The sequence below is a fragment of the Equus caballus genome, chromosome 28 (genome assembly GCF_041296265.1).
Source record: "Equus caballus isolate H_3958 breed thoroughbred chromosome 28, TB-T2T, whole genome shotgun sequence".
NCBI lineage: Eukaryota > Metazoa > Chordata > Mammalia > Perissodactyla > Equidae > Equus > Equus caballus.
This window is the reverse complement of record NC_091711.1, coordinates 42,302,704-42,320,191: the sequence shown is the minus strand read 5'-3', so window position 1 is coordinate 42,320,191 and position 17,488 is coordinate 42,302,704. Positions and strand designations below refer to the sequence as shown.

The 17,488-nt window shown below is 38.1% G+C and overlaps 1 protein-coding gene across 7 annotated transcripts in view; it reads right to left on the bottom strand.

Annotated features, from left to right (window-relative positions):
- Positions 1 to 17,488, bottom strand: part of TNRC6B (trinucleotide repeat containing adaptor 6B) — a 237,441-nt gene that overhangs the window by 117,783 nt on the left and 102,170 nt on the right. The window contains exon 1 of one of the 7 annotated variants that reach the window (XM_014736852.3): positions 3,815 to 4,094. The exons of 5 other annotated variants lie outside the window; for them this stretch is intronic. In XM_014736852.3, the coding sequence (XP_014592338.2) occupies positions 3,815 to 3,819 (5 nt within the window). In that variant the 5' untranslated portion in view covers positions 3,820 to 4,094. Of the gene's footprint in view, positions 1 to 3,814; positions 4,095 to 17,488 lie in introns of those variants that run through there. One more of the 7 variants, XM_070253659.1, reaches the window with a different exon arrangement.

The window sequence follows — 17,488 nt, the reverse complement described above, 5'->3', positions numbered from 1 at the left end:
ACCAGGGCACAGTAAACGACTGCTGAGTGAATATATGGAGGAAGGAAGAAAAAACATGTTGAAATGTCACTGTCATGGGTTAAACCCCTACTCAGGCCAAGTGGCTTCACTTCGCCCCACCCCACCCCACCCCACCCCTAGTCTTAATCACAAGAAGCAGGTGAGGGAAGTCGGATTAGTGTAAATCCACGAACAATACTGTACTAGGAAACAATCAGTATATGCTGCCCCTCTCCCTAACCAATGGCCAGAAACCCCATCTTTAAATCACAAGTTCCACTTAAGGAAAATCTAATATCCAAATGATGACTAAAAATTAATAAGGGGTAATTATTTGGCTTCCTTAAAAAGGGGTTCTCCTAACGTTCAGGATACTTCCGTACCAGGGTACTTGTTCTAACTACCGCACAAATAGAACCAAGTGGTGAAGACCTCTTTATCTGAGTATCTCCCTTGCTAGGCTGGTACTCCTTGAGGGTGGGGACAAAGTACATACATCTGTGTTGTCGTTACAGAAGGTCAATGACTATAGTGAGTTATAAAAATTAAATTCCTCCAAAACTTTTCAGCCACGGGGCAGTTGGGTAGAGTAAGGCCCACCCCTTCCTACTGTTATCTGCTTGGCCTGCTCTGCAGAACCTGAAGGTCTCATCATCACCTATCACTCTTTCAGGGTCTCTTGTAGAGTTGAAGAGCTGGAAAAGCCTTGGAAGTCTCTGCTTCAAGTTTAAGAAGTTTGTTTTGAAGGACTGTCCTCGTGGCGATAGAGAATCACGAATGGCTATGGAAAGCACAACAACAGAGTTGAGTTTGCACCATCTATCAAAGACGGCAATGCGTCCTTTCTGGCACCCAGACGGAAGGGCTGCAAAACGCTTTAAAAATAAGAAACCACTTCTGATAGATAAACACCATCAATTTTTGTGATGTTTCAGTAAAATCTTAATAATGAATCTGTGACATTTCTTTCTGAGACAGGGTAGCAAGGATTGTTAATAATGACATTACTATAACATCACAAGTAGAGCCAGCATAAGGAAATATATTGGGGGGGGGGCATTAGTAAGGATTATACTCATTTTCTCCAGTAAGACACTTCCTCTGCACAGGTCGTCTCGTTTTAAAAAGTAAAGCTACAACATGTAAGTTATAATATCCCTGAGTTTTGCTCTTCATAACATCAGTTACATCTCTAAAGTTTTTAAAGCTTCCTTTCACACTACCAACAGAAAGGAAACTTCAACAAAAGGCACAAATGAAACACTATCCATCTGCACACTGATTTATTACTCATTTTTATTTGCTTCTGAATTACCCTAGTTTTGGTGTGCCATAGGATTGTCTCCGCAGGAACTTGGATCCAAAATGGCAGCTGAGCTTCTGAAACTCACCAGAGCCATAACGCTAACATACGTGAAACCAAGTCCTATTTACCTCGCTTTCCAACCTGTCTAGGAGAAAAGAATATTTATAAAAATGTTTCAAAGACTCAGATGGTATTCTGCTAACGTTCATTCTATCATTCTTCTTGCCTAAGAGAGCAGGCACCCTGCTTCTGCCTCCTCCGCTCTGCAAACCGAATTAACCTGCTATTCACATGTTTACACAGTCCACAAAAACAGACTAATGGCAAAACATGGAAAGCCTAGGTTTTTCTCACTCTTCTTCTGTAAAGCCAACTTAGGAAACGGGCGTAAAATGAATCATCTAACAAGTAAAGCCCCAAATACGCGCTTTCATTTTCAGAAAAAACAACAACAAAAATGAGAGCTCTAATTTTCCTTAGGTCCACCACAAAGCAGCACTCCTTATCACTATGGTAATTTCTATGTCTTTTCCTTTAAATTCAAGATGTAAAAAAATTTTTACAGACAAATTTGTTCCAGACTACCTTTAATGTAATGTTTCCAATCCCTCTTACACAAAAGCTGAACTTATTATCACCAAAAAATTTACATTGAATTTAAACCATCACTTCTCTACTTATTTCCATTACTAGTATAATAACATTAATTTTGGAAAAATAATTAAATCCTTCTCTTTAGAGACAGAGGACTTAATAATTATCTTTATGTATTCAAATGGCAAGTCTTTTTGTTAAATTAGCGTGAAAGTCCCTTCATCTGCACACAATTGGCCCAAAGAAACAGGCCATTTTCAGCACAAGAGGCCAATCCATTTTAACAGTGAATAAAGCTTTTGAAAGCACTACACACCCTCTTCCAGACTGTCAAATTTTCAAAATAGTCCAGCATTTTTTTATTTTTTTAACACTTTCAGGCCCAGCAAGCATCTTATAATTAGATTAATTAAAAAAGAAACAACGACAAAAATAACTGCTCCCTTCTAATCAAAATTATTCCATTTATGCTCAATTAGCTTTAATCCAAGTCTACATATTTAATGATGAGGATATGACAATTCGACTTATTTGCATATTTTAAATGCCTTTTCTAAACTATACTTTGTAACAGATTTAGAAGAACGGTCTCTTTCTCATGCCAATATGCCACAGCATAAATCAGGATACAAATTAGGGGGGAAAAAAAAAGAAAAGAAAACAAGGCCTCTCAGAGCCAGGGATGTGCTGAGGGTGTGGGGTAATTTACTCAGGGGTGGGGGCAATCTCCCCGCCACATCACAAACTACATCCTTTCAGCCCACCAGACCGAGAGGCATTACATCACACTCTCACAATGATAGGGGGAGGTGGCTCTGAGAAAGCAAGTTTTCAGCTTTCTTCCCTCCCTGCTCCCAGGCTTTCTAGAATCCTGCATTAGGAGTAATGGAATTTAACTTCAGGGCACTGCACAGTTCCAGGGGCAACATACATACACACACAGCTACTTATTCATGTGACCCTAAATGACCACTTCACAATGGATACATGGGCAAAACAGGCAACGACGCACACAGATGCTGAATTTATGCTGAAAAGCCAGGTTCATCTGCATAAAATTAAACAAAAATTGTAAACCATGAGAAATGGTGAAGGCCAATCTACAGGGAGACACTGATAAAGAAATAATTCCTAATCGGGGCGAATAGCTGTTTATATCTTTAAAACACCATGTTTACAAGATAGTCATACCATTTGGTTCAAACCACGATCAAAATAAAAGCGCATCTGGCTGCACATTTGAGAACACACACAGAGACCCAGTGCAAACGAGCGCGCGCAGGCAGGAGAGGGGTGATCCACACACTGCTTGGGAGGGTTTCAAGCAGGGGAATCTACAAACCTCAAACCTCCTGGTGTTCGCTCGCCCCCAGCCTAATGTTTAAAATGTATCAGGTCTTATTTTAGGTTTTACATCTCTCTAGGAAGGATGGCCTACCTTTTAAAAAAGAAGAAAAAAAAAAAAAGGCTTTCCGTGGTAGTGCTTGCCCTCCCAGATCCTTTGTCGGCCTTAGCAGCCGAAAGAATGCAAACCCATTTATATTTATGCAAATTTTTGCAGCAGATTTAAGGGGGCAGGGAGAGGTCTGTGTTTTTTAAAAGCCTCTTTCTAAATATCAAATTTCCAATTACTCGCAGTTTCATTTATTTGCAAAACAGAAACGATGATGAAAATCTGCATATACATTAAAAGTGCAATTAAATCACTTCAAAATTTAAATATTTTACCAAGGCTTTTCCATTTCTAAAATGCCGAACCAAAAGTACATCACGGGTCTGATTTACAGATTCACGAAATGTCTGAAGCCAATCTCCATGCTAGACAAATGTCGATTTGCAACACGACCAGTGAAAACGGTTAGACAAGATCCATATAAATCAATTGGTTTTAAAAAATCGAAAATATTTACCAACCTCATAAAGTGCAGCAGTGCTTAAATCCAGCAAATTGAGGCATACAAGGTAGAAATGGAAATGAAAAAAGGTCCAAAAAATGATTTCTTTTTGTCTATCTGTTTTTTTGTATTTTAAATATTCAGAAACCAGCAGAGACTCTGTCGGCCATTTTGGCTTGAACTAACTCTCTCTCACTCACTCTCCCTCTTGCTCTCTCTCTCCCCCTCTGTCTCTAAAGGAAGCAGCTTTTTGTGACCTTCAAATAGAGGCGGATCATGTGACTTCGGGTAGGTTTGTCAATCAGGAAAGGGGCGGGAGCTGGGGAATGAAACCGCCTTAAAGGGAAAGCGGCCCTTTTCCACTCACTCTCGTTTGTGAAATGCTGTTATCTCATACTCTCCGCCTACACACACTGAATGTGAAAGTGGCAACAGCATAAGGGTAACAGATGAACAAAATATAAAAACCTTTATTGGTTTATAGAAATATGTTCAGCGCTAACGATTCTTGCAGATCCTGGAGCTTGGCTCGCTTGCTACAGTTATTCTCTAGATGTTTGGGCAAGCACAGGCTGGCAAACTGCTCTTTAAAAGGGGGCTTAAATAACACCTTCCCCAAACAAGAGACTTTGGTTTTTAAAGATTAAGGTGAAATATAGGGCACAACTGATCTCTAACAAGCTCCTAAAATGAATAGGAAAAGACTGAAAGGAAATACACCAAAGTATAAACTGTGAATGGCAATTCAGAGAGGTTAAGTGACTTATCCCAGATCACGCAGCTAGTCAGCTGCAGAACAGGGACTGGTTTCCCAATTGAACTCCACATTTATTGTTCTGGGTCTATGTGTCTTTGGTACCTCCTCCCCCACCCCAAATAAAAACTGTACTACAGCACAGCAAACTGAGTTCCTCTAGGCTAGGTCAGATGTGAGTCATCTTTAATCCCCTCCCCCACCTGAGGAAGTAGCTGGGCTGCTAACTCGGGGTAAGCCCTACATTCGAAACCTCCCTGGCCTCCCCCATCCCTGTCCCTTCTCACTATAGCATCTCAATTTCTACCCACCTAAGAAACCCATGCTGGGTTTGCATGTCTAGCCGTGGGGCTACCAGGCGTGTGATTTTAGTTAGGTAAATCCCTTTACCTCCCTGGGCCTCAGGCTTTTCATTGATGGAATGGAAAGCCTGGGTATCACTAGATGATATCTTTGGTTCCTTTCAGCTCTAAAACTCTGTGCTTGGCTTCTTTCCTTTAGCAGTTCTGTTCATCTTATCCTCGCCATCACAAAAGTCAGTCGTTACCCCAGGAAAGCTTTCTCTGACCCTCCCAGTCTAGACCAGGCCTTCCTGTTCAACTCTCCCACAACGTCCTTTACTACTTCTTCAGAGTACTGGTCATAAGTGCAATTTATTATTTGTGAAAGAATCTGCTTACCGTCGGTCTTCCCCAGTATGTCTAAGGACAAACATCCCATCTTCCTTCATTGCTGTGTGAGGCCCCACACCAAGCCCCACATAGTAAGTGAATAAATGAATGAATTAATCACTTGGACCTCCATTTAGAAGTGCTGGGCTGAACGGGAGGAAATCTGCCACCCAAATATAAGCAATGAAAGTCACAGTTTCTAGAAACTTGCCTCCAACTACTTGTTTTAAGGATTGCTTGAAGAAATAAAGTAAAATGATAGAAAGCAGACAAAAGTACCCTGTGATTACCAGACTCCGTCTGTCCTTATAAACCAGAAAAGGTGAGATTCCACATGGGGTTCTGCCAAATGCAGGAGGCTGACCTAGTGTCATCCGACATGCCAGCCCACAGGAACCGATGGATTCCTTAAACTCAGGATTTCTTGAAAAGGAACCTACGAACCCTTTCTAAATCCCACAAGTTTGTCATCCCGGCTTCTGGGTCTTTAAACAGTCTCCCTACTTTGCTTTTTCCACTCTGACAGAAGAACAGGAAACGAGCTGTTTCAGGGCAGGCAGAGGCCAATGCCTAGACAATCCGGCAGCCTGAATATTTATGGCGTAAAATGCTTCCACTGTCTTTAGACAACCCTGAGTGGAGTAAGAGCCAGGACCTGGACTGACAATTGAGATGTAGGCAAAAGCAGGAAACTCCTAGGATGGAAATTTTGAATATTTAGTCTATTTTTATCCTTCCAATACCTTCCAGATGAGTTACGGAAAGCTTACTTACGTGGAGCATACTCAACATGTTAAAATGCATGGAGATTGTACAAACTGCCTTGTTTTAATTTGCGATGGACACAATTTCTTTAAAAAACTGAATTTTGCTAAGTGTCCATTCCCCAATGCAGAATATTATTGTGTAAATGTGCATATGCGTTACCTTGTAAGTGTTAAATAACAAGCTACCCGAAAAGTCAGAAAACATAAACACGTTTTATGACAAAATATTAGTTCTATTTTCAAATAAAATAATATTTTTTCTTCAACCTCCAGATGTCTATTTTTCGTGAGATACTTCTAAACTTAGAGCAATTAGTCCAGTTGTCCATCTAAAAGAAACAAGTGCAATAAATACGCTATTTCTCCTATATTTCCAGACATTCTGGACTCTGCAATATATTTATTGTACTTTTTTCACATTAACAATTAAATAGTGTTGTAAATTATATTATTACAAAGTGAGGATACGAAGTAACAAGAGACGAGTTTACTTTTTTAAACAAACAAGGCAGTACTTAAATACTCAAATGAGGGGCCAGCCCAGTGGTGCAGCAGTTAAGTGCGACGTTCTGCTTCGGCGGCCCGGGGTTCGCCAGTTCAGATCCTGGGTGCGGACATGGCACCGCTTGGCAAGCCATGCTGTGGCAGGCGTCCCACATATAAAGTAGAGGAAGATGGGCACGGATGTTAGCTCAGGGCCAGTCTTTCTCAGCAAAAAGAGGAGGATTGGCAGTGGATGTTAGCTCAGGGTTAATCTTCCTCAAAAGAAAAAAAAGCCACTCAAATGAGTGTTATCTTTCAAAGTTGGTGCTTTTGGTAACAATATACTACTACTAAAATATTTTTATTAGAAAACAAAATTGAAAAATAATGACTAAAAAGTCTAGAAAACAAGTAACAAACCCAAAAAAGAAATTAATAATGATAGAAGCATAAAGTAATAGTCAAAAAAAGAGTAGACTGAATCAGTAAAACCAAAAACTTTTTTGTTTTAAAAGATAAAAGTAGATAATCTTTTGGAAAATCTGATCAATTAAAAAGAGGGAGAAGTCATAAGTTAAGATTAGGGCTGAGAAAGGGGACATTATATAGATTTGGAGAGGATTTTTTAAAATTGTAAGAGAATTATACGTAACTTTATGTCAATAAACTTAAAGATTAAATAAAATGGACGAGAGTCAAGGAAAACAAAAATTACCAAAATCAACTCAAAAAAAGTTATGAAAATAACAACAAAAACCCATAGCAGAAATTTGTAAGATATTCAAAGAGCTGGCCACTAAAACTACATCAGGCACAAATGGTTTTCTGGGTGAATTCTACCAAATTTATATCAAACAGACAATTTCCATTTTATCCCTACTATTCCCAAACTTATGGAAATAAAAGGGAAAGCTTCCTAATTTCTTCTATGAAGCTGCCCATATTCCTAATATCCATCTGAACTAAGATGGTACAAAAAATAAAACTATAGATCAATCTTCACTTGGTGAAGAATTTAGAATTTTTAAGATTTTAGCAGTTTTAAGAGAATAATTCATTATGAGTATGTAGGGTTTATACCAACAAGGCAAGGATGGTTAAATTACAAAATCTACTAACATAACTCTTCATTTGTTCAACAAATTGTACTAATTGCTTTTTATGTGTCCGGCTCTGAGCTAGGTGCTGAGGGTACAGCAGTAAACCAGAGAGGAAAGGCTCCTGTCCACATGGAGCCAACATCCTCAGGAGAGAAGGAAATCACTGAGAAGGAAATAGTTTGGTGGGATCTGGAATAACTGAAGGAGGTTCACTTCAGATAAGGTGGTTAGAGAAGGCTTTTCTCAGGGGGGACATTTAAGCTGAGATGAAAAGCAACTGCTTGAATGTTCAAAGAACAAGAGGGATGATCAGGAGGCTAGACCATGTGAGCAGGGGAGAGAGGTATGAGATGGACCTGAGGCAGTAGGAGCTGGATCATACTGGGACTTGCAGGCCACGGTAAGGATTTTATTTTACAAGCAGTGCAAAGTCACAGAAGAATTTTAAAGCACGAGAGTGAATGGTGCCATTTTATCCATTACTCTCTCTCCACTTAATACCTAGGGTCCATAGAAGCTTTTCGGGGGCCTAGGAAAATGTTTGGGACCTGAAAAAATATATCTACAAATACAAAATACAAAAAATAAAATTATAACCATAAAAATTAATAATGCTTAAATGTCCTCAAAACATAACAACCCAGCCATTTCATTCACTGTTAAATTTAGCATTTATAAAATTTTCATATATTTGGGGCCGCCCTGTGGCTGAGTGGTTGAGTTCGTGTGCTCCACTTCGGCAGTCCAGGGTTTTGCCAGTTTGGATCCTGGGCCTGGACATGGCACCGCTCATGAAGCCATGCTGAGGTGGTGTCCCACATGCCACAACTAGAAGGACCCACAACTAAAAATATACAACTATGTACCGGGGGGGCTTTGGGGAGAAAAAGGAAAAATAAAATCTTTAAAAAAAAATTTTTTTTTCATATATTTGAAAACAATTCTCACTTTGCAAAAATTCCTAAATATGTTAACTGTTAAGGAATCTTAGGTAATTATAAATTAAGTCAGTTATTTGTAGCCAAAAAATTTCAGAAGCAAAATTATTAAATTCTTTTAAGATGTGATAGCAAAAATGAACAAAACCACATATTTAATATGGGATGTGGGTACCTTTGACTATGTCTCCTATAAAGTGGGACAAAGTCTCCAAAACCTCCCAAAGTAAGTATTCCAAGGACCCACGGTGGTCTTACAACCACTTTGGGAGAAACAGGTTCAGATTTATATTTTCAAAAGCTCATCCTGGCTTCTATACGGAGAATCCACTACAAGGACCAAGAGGAGAAGCAGAGAGACAAGCTTGAAGGCGATCACGGCCATCTAAGTGAGGGTCGCCTTGACCAGGCAGGGGTGGTAGAGGTGGAGGAAACTACACAATGTATTTTGAAGGTAGAATTGATTCTATTATAAGATAACTGGTTGTTGTCAAGAATGCAACCTGTGACCATGAAATACAGTAAGACCAACTGACTGTCAAAAATAAGACTCCAAACTCTGGACTCACCATTCATTCATGCAGGCAAGACACATTTTTTGAGCTTCTACTATGAATTAGATACCGTGCTAGAACCAGGCCCAGGGGGATACAAAGATGATTGTTAACACCTTGAAGGACAGAGACATGTAAATCCATAATTAAAATATAGCATGGTAAGTGCCATTATTAATGTATAAATAGAGATGTAAGATAGTTATGCTATAGGAATACAAAGGACTAACTGCTGGGAGAGTCAGAAAAGATGTCACAGGGGAGGTGAGATTTTAAACTGAGTCTTAAAGAATGAGTAAGAGTTCATCATGTAGAGAACATAAGAAAGGCAAAGGCTTTTCTAAGTCTTATCGACTTCAACATGACCAAACAATGGCGATGAGGAAGGCCGATGAATAAATGTGAGAGCTTTTTCCAGGATTCTTACCCCAACAAAGTCAGAAGGTGGAAATAGTAGCCAAACTACATGGGACTCTCCAATGCAATGAAAATAGAATGTCAGCACTTAGACTGTTATCACATTTAGAAATTAGAAAAGACCTTTTAGGGAACATAGAAAAGAAAGTTCTCTGAGGCCGGCCCAGTGGTGCAGCGGTTAAGAGCCCATGTTCTGCTTCGGCGGCCCAAGGTTCACTGGTTCAGATCCTGGGTGCGGACATGGCACTGCTTGGCAAGCCATGCTGTGGTAGGCGTCCCACATATAACGTAGAGGAAGATGGGCACGGATGTTAGCTCAGGGCCAGTCTTCCTCAGCAAAAAGAGGAGGATTGGCAGCAGATGTTAGCTCAGGGCTAATCTTCCTCAAAAAAAAAAGAAAGTTCTCAAATTCTTCTTTTTTTTTAAATTTAATAAGCCTCTTTTTCTTTTTCTTTTTTTTGCTGGGAAAGATTTGCCCTGAGCTAACATCTGTTGCCAATCTTCCTCTCTCTTTTTTCTTTTTTTTTCCCCTCCCCAAAGCCCCAGTACATAGTTGTATATTCTAGTTATAACTCCTTCTAGTTCTTCTATGTGAGCTGCTGCCACACAGCATGGCTACTGACAGACGAGCGGTGTAGTTCCACGCCCAGGAAACAAACTCAGGCCGTTGAAGCAGAGCGCACTGAACTTTAACCACTAGACCATCAGGGCTGGCTCTCAAATTCTTTAGAACCAGACTCAAAAATCAAATGTGCATTTGGATGAAGCTTTCCTTGATACTCCAGTTTGAGTCGGGTGTCTCCTCTGTGCTGCCTGGAACCCTGGACATACCTCTGTGGTAGCACCTTCATACCCTAATATCATTGTCACTCGTTTCCTTGGTGCTTCCTCCTCTAAACTATGAGCTTCTTAAGGGCAGAGTATGTGGCTTTTATTCTGGATCTGTCACACAGTAGGAATTCAATGAATTGGCTGAATAAAAGACCAAACAAATATGCAAAGGAATGAATAGATAAATACCAAGAACGTAGGTATTTATAGAGTGTACAAGAAGACAATACTTAAAATCCTGTAATTGGGAGATAAGGCATATACACAGGAAAGTCAACAAGAAAGTGTAAGATAAATTGTTTACTATACGGTTCCACGCTAACAGAGAAAGAGTTAAAAAATAGAGACACTACAGCTCAGTTGAGCTGGCCTTCAAAGGAAGGACAGGACCAGAATGGTCAAAACAGAGATGTTTCATTATGAAGCTAATGAAGCTGCAGCGCAGGTCCCCTCGCTTTCACAGGGCTCCCCCAAAGCCTTAGGAGGGGTCCGAACACTATTCCCACACTATCTCTGTCTCTTTTTTTTCTGTTGCAATGTATTTTTTTTCTTTTTTTACTGTGGTAAAATACACATAACATAAAATTTACCATCTTAACCATTTTTAAATGTACAGTTAAATCATGTTAAGTATATTCACATTGAGGTGAAACAGATCTCCAGAACTTTTTCATCTTGCAAATGTGAAATTCTACACCTACTAGGCAACAACTTCCCTTTTTCTCCTCTCCCCAGCCCCTGGTAACCACCATTCTACTTTCTGTTTATATAAATTTGACCACTTTAGATACCTCATATGAGTGGAATCACGCAGTATATATCTTTTTGTGACTAGCTTATTCCACTTAGCATAACGTTCTCAAGGTTCATCCATGTCACAGCATGTGACAGGGTTTCCTTCCTTTTTATGGCCAGATAATATTCCATTGTGTATATATATATACCACATCTTCACCCATTCACTCGCAGATGGACACAACTTACTTCTACCTCTTGGCTATTGTGACTAGTGCTGCTATGAATATGGGTGTGAAAATATTTCTTCAAGATCCTGTTTTCAATTCCTTGGGATACATACCCGCAAGGGGGATTGCTGGATGATGTGGCAGTTCTATTTTTAAGTTTTTGAGGAACCTCCATACTATTTTCCATAGCTGTTATGCCATTTCATAATCCTACCAACAGTGCACAAAGGTTTCAATTTCTCCACATCCTTGCCAACATCTGCTATTTTCTGTTTTTTGTTTTATTTTGATTGTAGCCATCCTAGTGGGTGTGAAGTGATGTTTCATTGTGGTTTTGATTTGCATTTCTTTCATGATGAGTAATGTTGAGCATCTTTTCATATGCTTGTTGGCCATTTATATATCATCTTTGGAGAAATGTCTATTCAAGTCCTTTGCCCATTTTTTAATCAGGTTATTTGATTTTTTGTTGTTGAGGTGTAGTTCTTTATATACTCTGGATATTAATCTCTTTTTTTCTTTTTTTTTTTTGAGGAAGATTAGCCCTGAGCTAACATCTGCCACCAATCCTCCTCTTTTTGCTGAGGAAGACTGGCCCTGAGCTAACAACCATGCCCATCTTCCTCTACTTTCTATGTGGGACGCCTGCCACAGCATGGCTTGCCCAGCAGTGCGTAGGTCTACAACCGGGATCTGACCCGGCGAACCCCGGGCTGCCGAAGTGGAACGTGTGAACTTCACCACTGGGCCGCCAGGCTGGACCCATATTAATCTCTTATCATATACATGATTTGCAAATATCTTCTCCCATTTTGTAGGTTGCCTTTTCACTCTATGGATTGTGTCCTTTGATGCACAAAAATTTTTAAGTTCGATGTAGTCCCATTTGTCTATTTTTGTTTTTTTGCCTATGCTTTTGGTGTCATATCCAAGAAACCACTGCCAAGTCCAATCTCATGAAGCTTTTCTCCTACGTTTTCTTCTAGGAATTTTATAGTTTTAGGTCTTAAGCTTAGGTCTTTAATCCATTTTGAGTTAATTTTTGTATATGGTATAAGAGAAGGGTTCAACTTCATTCTTTTGCAAGTGGGCATCAGTTTTCCTAACTCTATTTGTTGAAAAGACTTTCCTTTCCCCATTGAGTGGTCTTGGCGCCCTTGTCAAAGATCATTTGACACTGCATGAGGGAATTTATTTCTGGGCTTTCTATTCTATTCCATTGGTCTGCTACACCAGTACCGCATTGTTTTGATTATCATAGCTTTGTAATATATTTTGAAATTAGGAATTGTTGAGTTCTCCTTTGGAACTTTGGTCAAATGACCCTTTATTTTTTATAAATAATGTCTGTGCAAAGACAAGATAGTTTTATCTCAATCTTAACCCAGATTATTAAAACCACAGCCTCCTTCACCTCAACTTTCTCCCCATCATTATTGCCTCTGTGTCAGTAAAGTTAGAGGGGCTGCAGGCATTTTGGGAATCCCTAAGGGGAAGGTTAAATTGGCGATATATTTATTTTGGGTTTAATGGAATATATTTATGTGGTTCTCAGTCACTTCCATGTATGGTTGAGTTATTGTTAACCATCCTGTGTACAAAGATGTTACTGGGCCAGCTTACTCTGCATCATGACAGAAATGTGCAGGGCCAGGTCATATCATGATATAAAGGTGTCAATTCAAACAGTATTTCAGGGTAGTCAATATACAAGAAAAAATGAAGCCTTGAAATCTTATAGCTCATATATAAAAGACACTTGATAGAGGTTTTCCTAAAGTTGATAGCAATCTTACAAATTTATATGATGTTACTAAAAATGAATTGTGAGGCTGAAAGGAACTTTTCTAATGCGTCAATAATAAAAGCTGTATTTGGTCAACCATGCTATAGAAAACACTGAATTACCTCTCTATTCTATTTTTAGAAAATATCACAGAATTGTTGTAACACAAAAGGGTAATCAAAGAGTATGCAGCCAAAAAATGTAGGGAAAAAAGTTTTACAGTGATGTGTTAGGCAGTGAATTAATACAAATATTACGCTATTTTTCTGAATTGTGCAGTATTTGTCAACTTGTGAAAAGTTGCCATTTTTGTGCTTTCTCCTCGTTGTAAATAAATATTCACTTTTGTATCTAATTTTGTATTTGAAATTGATTTTATTTTTCTTACAGAGCATTCCCACAAAACCTAGATTTGCTCCCGGTCAGAAAGGATCCTCTTTGCCTGAAAAGGCACGTGAAGGGGAAGGAAACCAGAAGTGCACAGAAGACCTTAAGGAGAGCCACTGGGCAGGGGCAGGAAATGCCTCTGAACAGTAGAGCAAATATGCATGGGTAGACTAAAGGCATCTTACGGAGACCCTCAGAAGCCAAGAAAAAGTTCAGACTTGGATAGAAAGGCATCTTCTACAAAATGAACGATACTCAACAACTGCCTTACAGGCAGGGATGCTTAAGGAGAAGAGTAGTGATAAAATGGGGTCTGTTGGAATATAAAGACAGCACTGAATATAAAGTCGACAAGACATGTTATCAATTCACTTTTCTTCTGTTAATAACAAATAAAATATTCTGCGTTTAGGATTTTTAATAATCCCATTTCGGATTTTCAAAGTGAGTGTGTAGAACAGGGATTCCTAACAGTTGGTGGGAGCTTACTGGCATCTGCATTCATTCAATACATAATTATTGATGCCTTCTGTGTGCCAGGCACTTTTTAGGCAGTGACCAAGCCAACAAAAGTCTCTCCTTGCAGAGAGGAAGATTTAGCAAAAAGCCTTAACTGACCTTTTCGCTGCCTGCCATCACATGGTGCCTCCTCTTTATTACATTCTCCTCCTCTACTTAGCACAAACTTTGGTTCACAGAGATTCCTAGACGGAAGGGAAACCCAGGCAGAGTGCTCAGGACAGAAGTTGTGTCCATGCCCTCTAGTGATCGTAAAATTTTCGGGAAATAAACACCAGCTTCTCTTCATTAAACCAATGGAGAATCCTGCAGCGAAACATGTATTTCTTTCCCTATATTTACACAATGCTATGCATATCAAAACATTTTGCAAATATATAATAACAAAACATCTCCAAAAAAGAAGCTTAAAGCACCAATTTCAAGGAGCAGAACAGATACATCTTGCCTTTTAAGTAATGTTTTTCCATAAAGGCATATTATTTGTCCATAAGTAAAATATAAGGTAAATAAATAAGACTTCTAGTAAATCAACTGCAGTTTTCTGAGAGCATGATCTACCCTATTCACTGTTCTTTAAAGTCACCACCTTAGCCTATAACTAACAGCAACCCATATAGTTTGCAGTCATTTTCAATTATGAAACATGTATCTCCTGAAGTTACCCTTATTATAATTAATCCATGGTCCAGAAATCCAAGAAAAACCTCATAAAATAAAATTCAGAACTTATTTATTATACTTTTGAGACGCTTGGGAACAAAAGACGTTTTCAGAAGATTAAATTTTTTAAGTAACTTCAATGCAAATTAGAACATTTGTTAGCAACTGAAAGTTTCGCAAAGATCTAGTACAAAACGTTTATGGTTAGACTCAAATTCCCAACAGCCAAAATTCCATGAGCATAACTATCATCTATTGAACTTCTTTGTGACATTTTCAAAATACTAATTAACTTGAAAATAAAACTCATTTCCTTTCTCCCAAAAACAATCTGAAAAGATTATATAGAAAAGCCAACAATTCTTCTGATGTCCAGCTTACGCTGCGTAATAGTGATTGAGTTTACAGGGGGTTCAATTTGGCACTTCTTCTTCAGAAGTTTATTTCAACATGTACATTTTTAGTGGTTCAAAGGAAAAAAAACTGGTGAAAAACTGATGGCAGAATACAGAAAATAAAACGTTAAAAAAACCTTTCCTATGGCCATATACCAAGGTTTGTACTTTGAAGATAATTATCTATAAAATAAGCGATTTGGAAATATTCTCATTCTTTCTGTATTTAGGAAATGCTATAGAGCTGCCCAAAGTTTTTAAACAAGCACCCAAAAGAATGGTTCCCAAAGAGTTTAGTGTTAAATTGGGTAGTCAATACGAAACAAGGAATATCCTAATGAAAGGAATCCATACTGGAGAGACGTGGGGAGGAGAAAACTTTAAAAGCGGCACTGCAGTATAAGACGAATCCGAGGAAGACAGAGCCGTAGGTTAAGGACTGAGAGCAAGAACAGAAATAAAGACAAGGAAAGGACAAACTGTTGGGACTTACGAAAGGTCTGTATAATTAATAATTCAGAAAAATTAGAAGGGCATTTTATAACTAGACATTTAACTTGGGAAGAACGTAATTAGTAAGAAGAGAATTTAATCAAGACACCGGAGTTAAGACATTTAGAAAATAGCACCTCAAGCACAAAGCCAAATTACACAACTGGGTATGAAGAGCAGTGTCAACTCCGGAAATTACATTCTTCTCTCTGAATCCATACAAAACTGTCTTCAACACTTTGATCTCCTTACAGGTCTCCCATGAAAGCGCTGACAAGATGCTCCCTTAGAAAGGGAGATCAAAAAAGACGGCACCCCAAGGAAGTAGAAATATAGGAATTGACACAATTAATTCTATCAACAATCCCTAAAAAGGAGATATTGTCTATAGGGCACATTATTAAAAGACATGTTTTGTTTCTTTAAATTTTAGTATGCTTTATTTAACACAACATATAGAAAAGATGATCCTTTCAATATAAAATCAATAAAAAAGTTATTAATTTTACACATTCTTTTTTTTGTACTAAGTCTTTGAAATCCAGGCTATATTTTGCATTGAAAGTACATTTCAATTTGGTTGCTAATTTTTTTTGCTGTGGTAAAAAACACATAACATTAAGTTTAACATCTTAACCATTTTTAAGTATAAAGTTCAATAGTGTTAAGTATATTTACATTGTTTTGCAACAAAACTCTGAAATGTTTTCATCTTGAAAATCTGAAACTCTACACCCATTAAATACTAGTTCCCTCTCTTCCCTCACCACAGCCCTAGGCAACCACCTTTCTACTGCCTGGTTCTATGATTTCGACTACATTAGATACTTCATCTGGGTGGAATCATACAGTATTTGTCCTCTATGACTGACTTATTTTGCTTAGCATAATGTCCTTCAGGTTAATCCACGTTGCAGCACGTGACAAGATTTCCTCCTTTTTTAAGGCTTCATAGCATTGCATTGTATGTATCTACCACATTTGCCTTATCTATTCATCTGTCAGGGGACACTTGGGTTGCTTCTCCTCTCGGTTATTGTTAGTAATGCTACAGTGAACATGGCTGTGCAAACAGTTCTTTGAGATCCTGCTTTAAGAGATTTGTTTTTAATGATGACCTTTCATAAAATGAAGCAAAAGAATTAAGAAAATTCAACCAGCAAAAATTTACTAGAAAAACGGAATCATTTTAGTAGGTTAAAGACAAATGTCTTAGAAGAATATGAGTAAACTTTAGCATGGAGATTTAAAGCTTAGACTTGTTTGTTTGTTACATTAAAAAAGAAGAAGAAGAAGAAATGAAAAAGAGGCCAAACTCACTAATACACAAAAACTGATACTTAACTTCAAAATAATTTACAACAAATGGTCTGCCCATAAACTACAAGACTATCATTTATATTAAAATGAAACCAAATCAAAAGCCTGCCTGGGTAGAAACATTTTATCTGAAATGAGCTTTCAATAAGCAGAGTCAAACACAATCTATGAACAACTATCTGTTCATGCTTTTTGAAAAGCTGAAATAGTTTTATATTTACCCCTGTGTTAAACATCTCATGTGATTAATATTGTGTAAGTTTAATGTAGTAATTATATGGCAATAAACTTAGCTTGTCTGACTTGCCGCAGTAGCTCATAAAGTGAATATCCTCAGAAAAAATGATTATATTATACTAATAGTAAATCAACCTTATTAAAAAGCAACAATACTAAAACAATACAATAGACAAAGTGTTTAAAGCTATCCACTCTACCAAATGTCACTCACACATACACCAGAACTCAGTGCAACTGATCTCAACAGTAATAGTTCAGCACAGATATTCCCAGTATGAAAGGTATGAAAGTCGATTATTTTTCAAGAAAGCTTTCTACACGCATAGCTACCTTAATCTGCCTGTTAATAGAACTTAGTTCCATTGAAATAAACATCAGAGAAATAAAATAATTTTTTCAAGACTTCTAGAA